Source organism: Neovison vison, chromosome 1 (assembly GCF_020171115.1).
Source record: "Neovison vison isolate M4711 chromosome 1, ASM_NN_V1, whole genome shotgun sequence".
Lineage (NCBI taxonomy): Eukaryota > Metazoa > Chordata > Mammalia > Carnivora > Mustelidae > Neogale > Neogale vison.
This window is the reverse complement of record NC_058091.1, coordinates 147,448,679-147,460,846: the sequence shown is the minus strand read 5'-3', so window position 1 is coordinate 147,460,846 and position 12,168 is coordinate 147,448,679. Positions and strand designations below refer to the sequence as shown.

The 12,168-nt window shown below is 46.1% G+C and overlaps 2 protein-coding genes across 2 annotated transcripts; one reads left to right on the top strand and one right to left on the bottom strand.

Moving 5' to 3' along the window:
- Positions 1–5,189: 5,189 nt before the first annotated feature.
- Positions 5,190–5,880, top strand: LOC122914151 (histone H4). Its single transcript, XM_044260787.1, has one exon. The coding sequence runs from the start codon at positions 5,201–5,203 to the stop codon at positions 5,510–5,512; it is 312 nt and encodes a 103-aa protein (XP_044116722.1). The 5' UTR covers positions 5,190–5,200; the 3' UTR covers positions 5,513–5,880.
- A 3,821-nt stretch (positions 5,881–9,701) lies between these two features.
- Positions 9,702–11,385, bottom strand: LOC122914045 (histone H2B type 1-C/E/F/G/I). Its single transcript, XM_044260689.1, has 2 exons — positions 10,974–11,385; positions 9,702–9,764 (listed from the first exon to the last, which is right to left on the bottom strand). Exon 1 carries the CDS (start codon positions 11,361–11,363, stop codon positions 10,983–10,985), a length of 381 nt encoding a protein of 126 aa, XP_044116624.1. The 5' UTR covers positions 11,364–11,385; the 3' UTR covers positions 9,702–9,764; positions 10,974–10,982.
- Positions 11,386–12,168: the final 783 nt, after the last annotated feature.

Genomic DNA, 12,168 nt, shown 5'->3' with positions numbered 1-12,168 from the left:
TGCCTTCAGCTCAGGTCATGATCCCAGAGTCCTGGGGTTGAGTCCTGCATCAGGCTCCCTGCTCAGCAGGGAACCTGCTCCCCCCGCCCCTGCCTGCCTCTCTGCCCACTTGTGATCTGTCTGTCAAATAAATAAATAAAATCTTAAAAAAAAAAAAAGAAAAATTTCTCTGTTCTGAAGGGAAAAGTAAAAACTGAGACACACTATTTTTTCAAAATAAAATGTTAAGAGGGAGATGAAATAACCTTTGCTGTTGCTAAGTGGAGAAAATCATTGCCATTTACCCTTACACACCTCCATCAGATTACTGTTACTAACGCATGGTTTTCATACCAACATTCATGGCATTTCCCAATGCTCCTCTCTGCACCCCCCAAAGTTTGCTTTATGTAATTGGGTGGATATAAATTAGTGAACAAAACTTAAGCGAGATACATGTAATAATTTCACAGAACCTGATAATCCTCAGTTTTTCTCAAATTCATCTTCAAGTCTTTCCATCATGGGGCTTGTAAGAAATTTAACCAACATATGGATACTACAGAGTAGTGTCAAATCTTTAAGAAGTATTTATGACATACTGAATTCTTCTACAATTCGATTATGATATTTATATGTAGAAAAGTGTTAGAGTCAATATTGTACTCAATATCATATAAATCTTTCTGATTTGTTAGATTGGCATTGCTTCTCCATTTGCTTACGAATGATGCTTACCTGTAACATCACTGAGCTGAACAGCTACGTTACCTTTGAGTACGTTAGGAAAAAATACACATGGTGAACAGATAGAACATGATGAACCACATCTTTACTAAACCATTTCTACCTCTAACACTTCAGAAGCTGAGAGATCCAGAGTCCTCTTACATTGACTGCAAGAAAAAAAATAAAGGAGAAACTCCCTCTTTGAGATCTCAACTAGGAAAGTCACGTGGTTCTACAAATACAGATAACCTGTGTCTGTGTGCAAAACACGTTTGTGGGCAAAAAATAAAGGAGAAACTCCCTCTTTGAGATCTCAACTAGGAAAGTCACGTGGCTCTACAAACACAGATAACCTGTGTTTGTGTGCAAAACACGACATACTTTTATCTTAATTCTCCCTGCTTAGACTTGTCAGTCTAAGCCAGCAGACTTTCCTTTTTAGGAAACAGAGACTGAGATGTGTTTACATAACTTCAATAACCTCAGAGCTACAATAATAAGAGATGAAGTATCCTTTAGTATGGTTCCAGACAGTAAGGGAAAGAGGTCACAAGAAGGAATAAATCAAAACTGTTACCACTGTGCAACGTTTCTCAGCTTCATTGTGGTGCCACTTTCTTTTGACATAAAAGACGGTGGCATAATTGAAGCTCAATAAATCAGACATCTTAACATGTAAAATTTACCTTGACTTTTTTTTAAGTGATATAGCTTATTTTAATAACAGTAAAATAATCATGCAAACCAAACAAAAATACAGTTCAGTTAAACTTCTTTAATTATAAATTTTGATTAGTATATTGGAATTGGAAACAAAAAGAAAACCTTAACATAGAGGCATACAATTTGGTATGAAATAATAACATCAATATTTATAAATAAAATATGATTTAGAAATATATGATTAAAAAAACAAAATGAATCAGATATATATGTTATACATTTACTATCTAGTCAATGCAGACACATTTTCTTTTTTTTTTTTAGGATTTTTAAAATTTACCTTTAAAAAATTTAAATTCAATTAACATATAATGTGTTATTTGTTTCAGGGGTAAGGTCTGTGAGCCATCAGTCTTACACAATTCACTGCACTCACCATAGCACATGCCCTCCCCAATGTCTATCACCCAGCCACCCCATCCCTTCACACCCCCCTCCTTTACAGCACCCTTTGGTTTGTTTCCTATGACTATGAGTCTTCTTATGCTTTATAAAATTTACCTTGACTTTTAATTATCATATTAACAACCAAAATAATTACATAACACACACAGGAAAGGGTAATAGTAACCCCCACTTTACTTGAATGGGCTCTTGGCATTATCTTGATTTTTATAGAAAAAGGATAATGCATCTATCTTTGCTTACAAGGCAGGCAATCACTTTGAATTCTGCATTTCCTAACTGCAAACAGATGAAACACTTATAATAGGTTATTAATAAACTGGTTTTTGAGCATAGAGCCAGCCCCAAAGATAATAATATACTATTTAAAAAGACTTAAGGCAATGAATTCCATTTCCAATGGAAAAAAAGAACTGTGCAAACAAACTCAAAACTACTTATTTTGTACCAGTTTTATAAATTGTCGCTTTTAATAAAACTTTGTCCCAAATGCCAGCAACTTCATAAAAAATTTTGGGTGGGGAAAAAGAGGGACATTTCATTTAAGAAAAATAACCCCTATCTTTTTCTTGGTCTTCAACACACGCAATTTAAACATATAGCTGCTGGAACACTTTACACAATTCCTATGCACTGGTGCATAACAAGATCTAAATACTATTATATTTTAAAGCACTGGATCAAGGCTTTACATAAAAATACCATCCTACTTCCCCCCCCCCCTAACTTTCTGTAGCCATTCAGGAATTTTCCCGAAACTTTTGTGCATGATCTTAATTCCTAATCCCTGGCTTTTTGGCCTCAGTGACAAAGTTCAAAACCAAACCACCAAAAAGGATGGTTCACTTGAGGTCAGACCAGGGTCCCTGGCTCAGTTATTCTCGTAGGTTGACAGTGTGCCATCCCCTGTCTCCACGCAAGGAGGCACGTGAAGTTCTCGTCAACCGGGCATCCACACAGTCGTTGGAAATTGAATGGGTCCCCACAAAGTCTATCATACAGATAACCCACTTCCGGGTCTTTTTTTCTGATCCCTGCCTTCCAGGGTCATAAACTCCTTGAGGCAGGTGTTGTATAAGACCCATTCCTTTTCTTTCTTTCTTTCTTTCTTTTTTTTAAGATTTTATTTATTTATTTGACAGAGAAATATCACAAGTAGGCAGAGAGGCAGGCAGAGAGAGAGAGAGAGAGAGAGAGGGAAGCAGGCTCTCCACTGAGCAGAGAGCCCAATGCGGGACTCGATTCCAGGACCCTGAGATCATGACCTGAGCCGAAGGCAGTGGCTTAACCCACTGAGCCACCCAGGTGCCCCTATAAGACCCATTCTTTGAGCTACCCCAATTTGTTGCCCTTCAGTCAGCAGGGTTGTTAGACGAGTCTGGCTTGGCTTTGATGATACACCAGTGACCATAGACTGAACTGGAATTCGTTCCTGATATGGCCACGGCGGCTCCCACTCCCGCTCTGTCCCCTCACCAAAACTAGCTGTGTTGGACTGAGACTCCTGAAGCAGGGAGATGTCATCCAAAGTGGGGGATTGAAGGCAGTTCATCTTCTGGGGGTAGGATGTGTACCGTTCTGACAGTCTTCTCTTTCAAAACGCAGTCTTTCAAGGTTCGGATAATCCCAAAGAAGGGTTCTTGATCAGTTCACGTCATGGACTTGTTTGTACATCTGAGGAAGCTTATGGGCCCCTTCCTAGGACAATGTTTTTAAGTGCTTAAAAGAATATACATAGGATTACATAGAAAAATAATTATTTGACTGTACCATTATGAAATTTATCAAAATCCCAAACTGTTGAAATGTTAACAGATGTGTTTCTTTATTAATCCATTAAAGTCACAAGATCGCCCTTGTGAGTAAGAATTACCACAGAAGGATCTGCAGGTGTAATGACAGGTGTAATGTAATAGCAGGTGTAATGGTGGGTGTAAATGACTGAGAGCTCCCGCGGCTGGCGACAGGGAAACCGTACAGGCCCCGCCCATCACAGTGGTCGCTGCCGGTACTCATAAATGCAGGAAACGCTAAGGTTCAGTTGCTGGATAGTAGGGGTAAAGATGGGATTTTTGTTCTATACAAGTTCCTAGATGTCCTACATCCTGTCACTGTATCTGACGGTAGAAACCCCATTGGGAATTTGTCCCCATGCACCATCAACTTAGAAAACAGCTTTGATGAACTAGGCCCTCCTCACAGACCCTGGAGGAGAAGCCAGATTTCTGCAATTCAGCTGCAACTCCTCAAAGGAATTTCTGATGAATTCAGTCTTTCAGTGTTCATTATTTAGGGAGTTCTCGAAAGAAAGTTGTAGCAAACTAGGGTGCTCTGTTAGGCCCACCACTTTAGAGGGGTAAATACAGAGTGTAGGGGAGTGGAGAGTATCCACAATCTATCCTAATGATGTTGAGTGAGTGTTTATTTGCAGATAGTAAACATGTCACATGGATTATCCCTTCTAAACTTCAGTGCTCTGTAACTTAGACTGTCTTAGACATATGAAAAGAAAAGCAAAAACAAAAACAGAACAACAACAAAAAACCCACAACAAAACCCGAATATAGACTGCCCTGGGTCAAATAGGGAGCTGGGCAGCAGGCTGTGTCCAGAGCGCAGCTCGAGGCTGTGTAAAGGTGTAGAGCACGGAACGCGGTGGCAGAAACCGCGCGAGCTCTAAACTGTGCCTAAGTAAGAACACGCTCAAGGCATGAACTTGAAACTCACAGCACAAGTTCTCATCACCTTGGGATACACAGATTTACCACCTTCAGCACAGCCTTCAATGATGTTGAACCCGATTTGACTTTGAAAGGTTTAACGTTCTCCTTAGTTCCCCCGGAGGACTACCCAGCTGCAACCCCGCGAGCCTAGCTTAGCGAACCAGACATGACTCGATAAAACAGACACAAATTTAGCGAAAAAGCTGTGATGAGCCTCAAACTGTATTTCCAGCGTCTCCTAGGGACAACAGCCTGTAGTAACTATTTCTCCGGTTGTCTGGGAAGTGTAAAGTCCAGGTAGGAGGCTTCTTTGTGGAGAGCGTGTGCGTTGGTGCCCGGCACAGTGGCTGCAAGTGTGGCACGCTCACGCACACACTGATGACCGTATATGGGTGGATTTGTGGAATTACACCCCCCACCCCTCCCCCCGCCCCACCACACGAACGGATGGTCGCTTTAGGCGCCGCGTCTGCCCTGGGTGCGCTGAGCTTAGCTCCAGAGAAAGAGGCGGTGGGCGGGAGCTGAGTGTGGTCCCGCCCCTGCCCTTGCTGTTTTCAAACAGGTCCGTCGCCTTGCTATAAAAGGTCGGCTTGGCGCGCCGGCTCGTGGTGTTTGAGAGGGTTGGAGAGACTCAAGTAGCCATGTCTGGTCGCGGCAAGGGCGGGAAAGGCCTGGGCAAAGGAGGCGCCAAGCGCCACCGCAAGGTGCTGCGCGACAACATCCAGGGCATCACCAAGCCCGCCATCCGGCGGCTGGCCCGGCGCGGCGGCGTCAAGCGCATCTCCGGCCTCATCTACGAGGAGACCCGCGGGGTGCTCAAGGTGTTCCTGGAGAACGTGATCCGCGACGCCGTCACCTACACGGAGCACGCCAAGCGCAAGACGGTCACGGCCATGGACGTGGTCTACGCGCTCAAGCGCCAGGGCCGCACCCTCTACGGCTTCGGGGGCTGAGCATTTTTTCTTTGCTTCGCAACTTTTTGTTTCTCACCCACCCAAAGGCCCTTTTCAGGGCCACCCATGTAGTCTCCAGAAAGAGTTGCACACTTAACCAGTATGGGCCATTTTTCCATTTATTCTGCCAGTTTGTGATTGTAGTGTTTGTCAATTGTGAGTTATGTTGCTTTTAACTCCTTTATGTACTCTGGAACTGTCCTTAGTTTTTCAGGCTTGATACTTTGTACCCGTCAGTTTACAGTGAGAACATTAAAGAATACGAAATATCAAACGGGTTAGGTGTCAATATAAAGGTTTGTGTTTAAACAAGTGTCTGGTTTCGATCTTATCGTCACTGACTTCGTTAAAGGGAGGGGTGGATTCCGTTGTACGCAGCACAACCTGATCTGTCCTCAAATTTCTCCCCTTCGTGTCAGCAAGACAGAAGTCAAGGTAGCTGTCCTAAGTGGGTTAATGCTCTCCTTTTCTGAGGTCCTGTAGACATGGCAGAGACTGCAGCTTACCCCTGTGTCTTGGTGTCATCCTAAAGTGTGTGATTTTGTGAAGCATCTTCGGGGACCATCGCGGTGTAGAGTATGCATAGTTTAAAAAGTTTGTAAGTTCTCAATATCCCTTCAGAGATTAAAAAAAAACTGGAATCCTCTCATAGAGGGACGCTTAGTTTTTGTGTTGTCGTCTCAGTCCACTTAACCTTGTGTCTCTTTTTCCATCTGTAAAATGGGGATAACAGTAGTATCTACCTTATGGGTTTAGGGTGAATAAAATCAAAGCATTTGGCTAGTGCATGGCACATGGTAAATTCTGTTTTTTATTATTATTGCTGTTACTAAAGTCCTGAACTGTCATTTTCTATCTGTCATCTGTGGCAAATCACTAACCACTCTTCTCTCACAGGTAATGTGACGATAAGTTTTATAGTTTGTGACACTGAATGAGAAAATGGAGGATAAATAATGGGACTATAGTATGAGTTTACATGCATTCCTGAGGTGCTGCAAGTGAATTCATGAATGTTTTGTGGATGCAATCATAAAAACTCAATTCCAGATTATTTAAACAGAACAAAGAACTGTCTTGAAAGAGACGTTCTACCACCCTGACAAATTTGGTGAGGAGGCAGGACTTTCGTTCTGTTGCTTTTCCTAGTTTCTAGGAAAGCAAATCCAATTGCTCCAGCTGGGGAGATGCCAGGATCGATGACACATGATGACCCAAGAGAGAGGGGAACAATGTAGCAGGACACTTCAAGCTCAGATAAGAAATACTCCTGAAGCTCTCCCCCGAATCTGTGTTATTCCTTAATACCTACAATCAGAGTCTCCAGCGAGATTCGTTTGCCGTATGCCAAGGTCACTGTCTGTTCTCTTCTCAGTAGCAATCACAGCACACTGGCTGTGTCCTCTTTCCTGAAAGTCTTTCTAGATTGTTTGACTCTATTCCCCTCGTTTTCTTCCTCACACTTTGTCTGTCTTCTTTCTTAAATTGGAGTGCTTCCTTATTCTTTCTCCATGGGTAAAAGACAGTTTCAGTGTGTGCTAACAACAGTAAAGTTTCTATTTCCAAACTCTCCAAAAATTCCATGTTCAGTCCCCAAGTTGTTCTGATTTCCAGACTCACATGTACAACAACGCACTTGACCTCCAGTGGAACGCTTAAGGGTTTTTAAAAATTGTCATGTCCCAGTCTCTGAAACCTCATCCTGTCCCGTAACTCTGCATCATTCACCGAGGAAGTGCAGCAGCGCTGTCAGGTGCGGGTCAGCACACGGCCTGGAGACGCAGTCTGGTTCTAACCCCAGCCCCACACCTTGCTCATCCGTAGTCAACTAGGAGAGAATAGCTGGGTCTAGATACTGTGGGTGGTGAGAGGACGAAGTGAGCTACCCTTTGCAAAGAGGTTGGTACAGTCTCTTAAACACACGGAACGTGCTCGGTCAATGTCAGCTCCGTGTTTCTTCACCCACGAGACCCTGTTCATCGGTACCTTCTTTAGACTTTCTCCTCCCATGACACCTGTAATAATGTCACCAGTGTTATTGCAATAACCTCTCCCTTCCTCTTCCTGCTTATTTTTACCTTTAATCCCATAAATCCCATTTTCCACACAGCAGCTTGGGTGCTTTCAAATTCTAAGAGTTTCTCAGGGCACAATACAACTGGCTGCCCTCACTGGCCCACAAGGTCGGAAATGCTCAGCATCTGTTGAACCCCCCCGCCCTGTCTCTTACACCTTGTCTTTGCTTCCTAGTCCCCCAGCTCACAGCACTTCCATCCTTGAGCACACACTCCTTCCTACCCTGGGGCTTTATTGGGCTGACAGGGAGGTGGGGTGGGGCTTGGTCCCAGGAACCCATGGTCCTGACTTGATACTAAGGCAGGCGCTTAACCAATTGAGCCATCCAGGTGCACCTGATTTTTCTTTCCTCATATTCCATAACAGAACCCTCTACGCTGGAAGGGGCTTTGGTTAGCTCGTTATACAAGTATTAGATGTTCTCAAAGCATAGCAGCTAGAAGCAGAATTTGTATCTTTGGGAACTTGGTGGCTCAGTTTATAAAGTGTCTGCCTTCAGCTCAGGTCAGGATCCCAGGGTCCTAGGAGAGAGTCCTACATCAGGCTCCCTTCTCAGTGGGGAGCCTGCTTCTCCCCCAGCTTGTGCTCTGTCTCTGACAAATACACAAATAAAAAAGCCAAGTGCCCAGATATGCCCCAGAGGTAATGAAACAAAAACCCTGGAAGTGGGGCCAGCAAGCTGTCCTCTAACAAGCCTCCAGGGGGTTTCGAATGCACACTTAAGGTTAGAAGTACTGCTCTGTAAACTCAGGACATAATTCCCTGTTGGACCTGGAGTATGAATGAGCCAGATGGAGGCTCTTTCCTTCTGCCTAGAAGGCCTTGTATAGTTTTCCGGCGAGATAAACACAACACCAGGCAAAGTGGGTGCAAGGCAAGATTTATTAAAAACACTCTCTGAAGTTTCAGGGCTCAGGAGAAGGGGAGCCAGGAAAGTTGCGCCGGGAAAAGGTGGGCACCTTCGGGTGAGGTTCTGCGACTCTGGAAAGCAGAGTGGCGGGTCGCGCCCAAGGCAGGGAGGAGGGGGCTTTTAAGGGGTCTCGAGGGGAGCTCAGGGGTCTTTTGGCAAGTTTCTCTTATTCTGATATCTCGTCTGCTGGTCGGGATCCCATTGGTCCACTGGAGCCCGGGGCGGGAGGGTCTCAGATTCCTGCTTGGGCCTTTGTTCTCCTGTCTGAGCTCAGGTCTTGTGGCGGGAACTTTCGGCATCTTAAGTAGCCCTAATCTGCCAGCCCAACAGGCCTTTCTATCAGGCTTTGCCATTTCCCCTCCTTCATCCTAACACAGCCTCAGTTTTGTTCTGGTCTCCCCCACCTTCATTGCCTTATGCCCCAGGGAAGGCAGAGTTTCTCCCTATTCTCAGGGATCAGGTCTTGATTCACCCACAGTAGTCCTGATGGTCCCAGGCTCTTGGTTTGGGTCTGGAATAGGGCCAGTTCTTCGTGACTGTGAGAGTCTTTAACGGTGCAGATCAGCTTCCCCAGTAACGTTTTGACTGAAAAGTGAGTTGACTAAAAAACAACTGTGGTGTGTGTGTGTGTGTGTGTGTGTGTGTGTGTGTGTTGGGGACAACGTTGCAATCAGGGGCATTTCAGGAAGAGACATTTGCAAGGCCTGGAGGTAGGAGAGGTCTCAGGGAATTCCAATACGTGGGGAAAAGCAAGGGATGAATACAAAAAGAAAACAAAAAACAAAACCTGAAACATCAGAGAAACAGAAGGAAGAGAATTCTCTGAGGTTTGGTTTAAGTTTTCCGTAAGGGGTAGGCTACAGAGCTGGATTTCCAGTTTCATGCAGTAGGGGGATCCCTGAAAGGCAGAGGGAATCAGACAGGATCCAGTATGCTTTCTTACACGACTCTCCCTGTGGAATGATTCACTAAGGACAGAGGACTTTTATTATCATCTCACACTGAAATCAAGATGGTCAGAAAAAGTTGAGGGGCAGCTGTAATTTGGCAACTGAAAACAAACTGTCGTTGTTTCTTTGTGCTCATTTTGCTCTTCTTGAGAGAACAGAGGGAGAGGGGACAGTCGGGTTGGGAAGGCTGACTGGGAGGGTCTGGAGGACGGTTGGCTCTTCTTGGACGCATTCGGGATTTCCACTTACAGGTGTGGTGCAGGCAAGCCAGTCTTTCTCACCTAACTTCCAGAAGGAAGCCTCTAGGTCACGGTGCCTGGAAAATGAGGGAAGGAGACAAATCCTGCTTTTAACTTTCACGGTTTAGCGTCTTTGGCATCAAGTGATCACAAACAGCAGCCTTCCAGACCTTGGTGTCCAGCATTAGTATGTTAAAACGCATGGCCCGAGTCCACATCTGCTCTCCAGGCTCTGACCGGCCCGGGTCCCTGTCTCCTTTGCCACACAGAGCTGCTCAGCGGAGCCGGGGCGGGGGGTGGGTGGGTGGCGAGACTGGAGACAGGACAGGTGGAGGGCTTGGAAGGAAGCTCGCACAGACAAGGACGGACTGGGATCTGCTGAGCCACCCAGCCCTCTTAGTCCGGGACTGCACTGGAGGGTGTTGGTCTGGGAAGACACTGGGGGATCATCTGGGAGCCAGAGAGGAGAGTAGGGATGAATGGATTCTTCTCCAGGACACTCTAAAAGTCAAATGTAGGGGGTGGGGGGGATTGGGAGAAGGGGGATGGGGTTATGGACATTGGGGAGAGTATGTGCTTTGGTGAGTGCTGTGAAGTGTGTAAACCTGGCGATTCACAGACCTGTACCCCTGGGGATAAAAATACATGTTTATAAAAAATAAAAAATTAAAAAAAAAGTCGAATGTAATGACGATCGCCTATTCACAGCAGCTTCAGAAGGAAAGCGGTAAAGCACAGTGAACAACTGGTAAGAACCTTAGAGTCCTTCCTGGAGAGCTGCAGCCCCCGAACACACATTTTAAAGTCCTGGACCAGACGCTCAGGCAGGACTCGAAAAGGCCGGGAAGCCGGCGGGGGAGGGGAGAGGAGGGGAGGATTCGAGTCGCAGAGTCTTACAGAGTCCCTGGGGCGCAAGCCTGGAGCCACCGGAACAGGAAGTCCCGCCTTCTGGAGGCGGGCTTTTCGAATTTCACTCTGGCTGCGGAGACTCTGTTAGGTTGTACCTTGAGAAAAGGCGGAGTCCGCGCCCGCGGCGGGAAGGTGGCCCTGAGGTGCACCAGCTGGGAAAGTGAGCGCTGGTCGCTTGGGTCACGTTCTTTTCCGCTACCGAGCCCCCTGTTCACACAGGGGACGCCTGTAAGGACCACACAGGATGGTGTCCCAAGTGTCCCCATTAACCTACGGGAACCCAAGCTGAGGGCACAACGCTTGGTAGTGCGCAGCTCTGCCTGTGAAAACATGTGGCTCTGAAAAGAGCCTTTGGGGTTGGATGACAGGACGCTTACTTGTCAAGCTCACTTGGAGCTGGTGTACTTGGTGACGGCCTTGGTGCCCTCGGACACGGCGTGCTTGGCCAGCTCCCCGGGCAGCAGCAGGCGCACGGCCGTCTGGATCTCCCTGGACGTGATGGTCGAGCGCTTGTTGTAGTGTGCCAGGCGGGACGCCTCGCCCGCGATGCGCTCGAAGATGTCGTTGACGAACGAGTTCATGATGCCCATGGCCTTGGACGAGATGCCGGTGTCGGGGTGCACCTGCTTCAGCACCTTGTACACGTACACCGAGTAGCTCTCCTTGCGGCTGCGTTTGCGCTTCTTGCCGTCCTTCTTCTGCGCCTTGGTCACCGCCTTCTTGGAGCCCTTCTTCGGGGCCGGAGCGGACTTGGCGGGTTCAGGCATACTGAGTCGCTTTTTTCTGACAGAAGAAAATGGAGTCCGCGGCAGGTTCCTGCCTATTTGTAGGCAGTGGTATGCAAATAAGGGATGCGTTTGGCGATCGTTGATTCGTCAGCCCGTCGTCAGGCTGCCGGCTAATGATTGGCTCCAGTTCTTCTCTCCATTGGACATATCCGGAGAGCAGTTTTCCCAGTACATCCTGGCTTCTTTAGTCTAGTTGTCAGTTGGTTAAGTGATTTCAGCTCAGGTCACGATCTCAGGGTTGTGAGTTTGAGTATGACATTGGGCTCTGAGCTCAGCGTGGAGTCTCTTTGAGATTCCCTCCCTCCCTCTTCCTCTGCCTCTCCCCACGCTTGTTCTAAAATAAATACATAAATCTCAAAAAAAAAAAAGTGAGCCAATGATGCCCTTTTCACAAATATCATCTCTTGTCTGGATTTTGTGCTGTGTGCGTGTCCATGTATGTTTTTTTAAGATTTTTAAAAAAAGTTTATTTATTTGACAGGCAAAGATCACAAATAGGCAGAGAGAGAGGAGGAAGCAGGCTCCCTGCCAAGCAGAGAGCCCAATGCGGGGCTCCATCCCAGGACTCTGGGATCATGACCTGAGCTGAACGCAGAGGCTTTAGCACTGAGCCATCCAGGCACCCTGTCCATGTGTGTTTTAACAGGAGATATTTTCTCTACTTCTGGATGGTATTGCTATAGTTAATATGTAGAAGAGCTCTATTGAGTTTGTTTAAAGGCACATGCTTGTAAAGATTGGGCATTCTAACATCCAGAAAATTAGAAACTAATTCAAATCTTTT

Excerpts from the sequence above, each read along its gene's own strand:
- LOC122914045 (XM_044260689.1), bottom strand. The coding sequence starts at position 11,363 with ATGCCTGAACCCGCCAAGTCCGCTCCGGCCCCGAAGAAGGGCTCCAAG.
- LOC122914151 (XM_044260787.1), top strand. The coding sequence starts at position 5,201 with ATGTCTGGTCGCGGCAAGGGCGGGAAAGGCCTGGGCAAAGGAGGCGCC.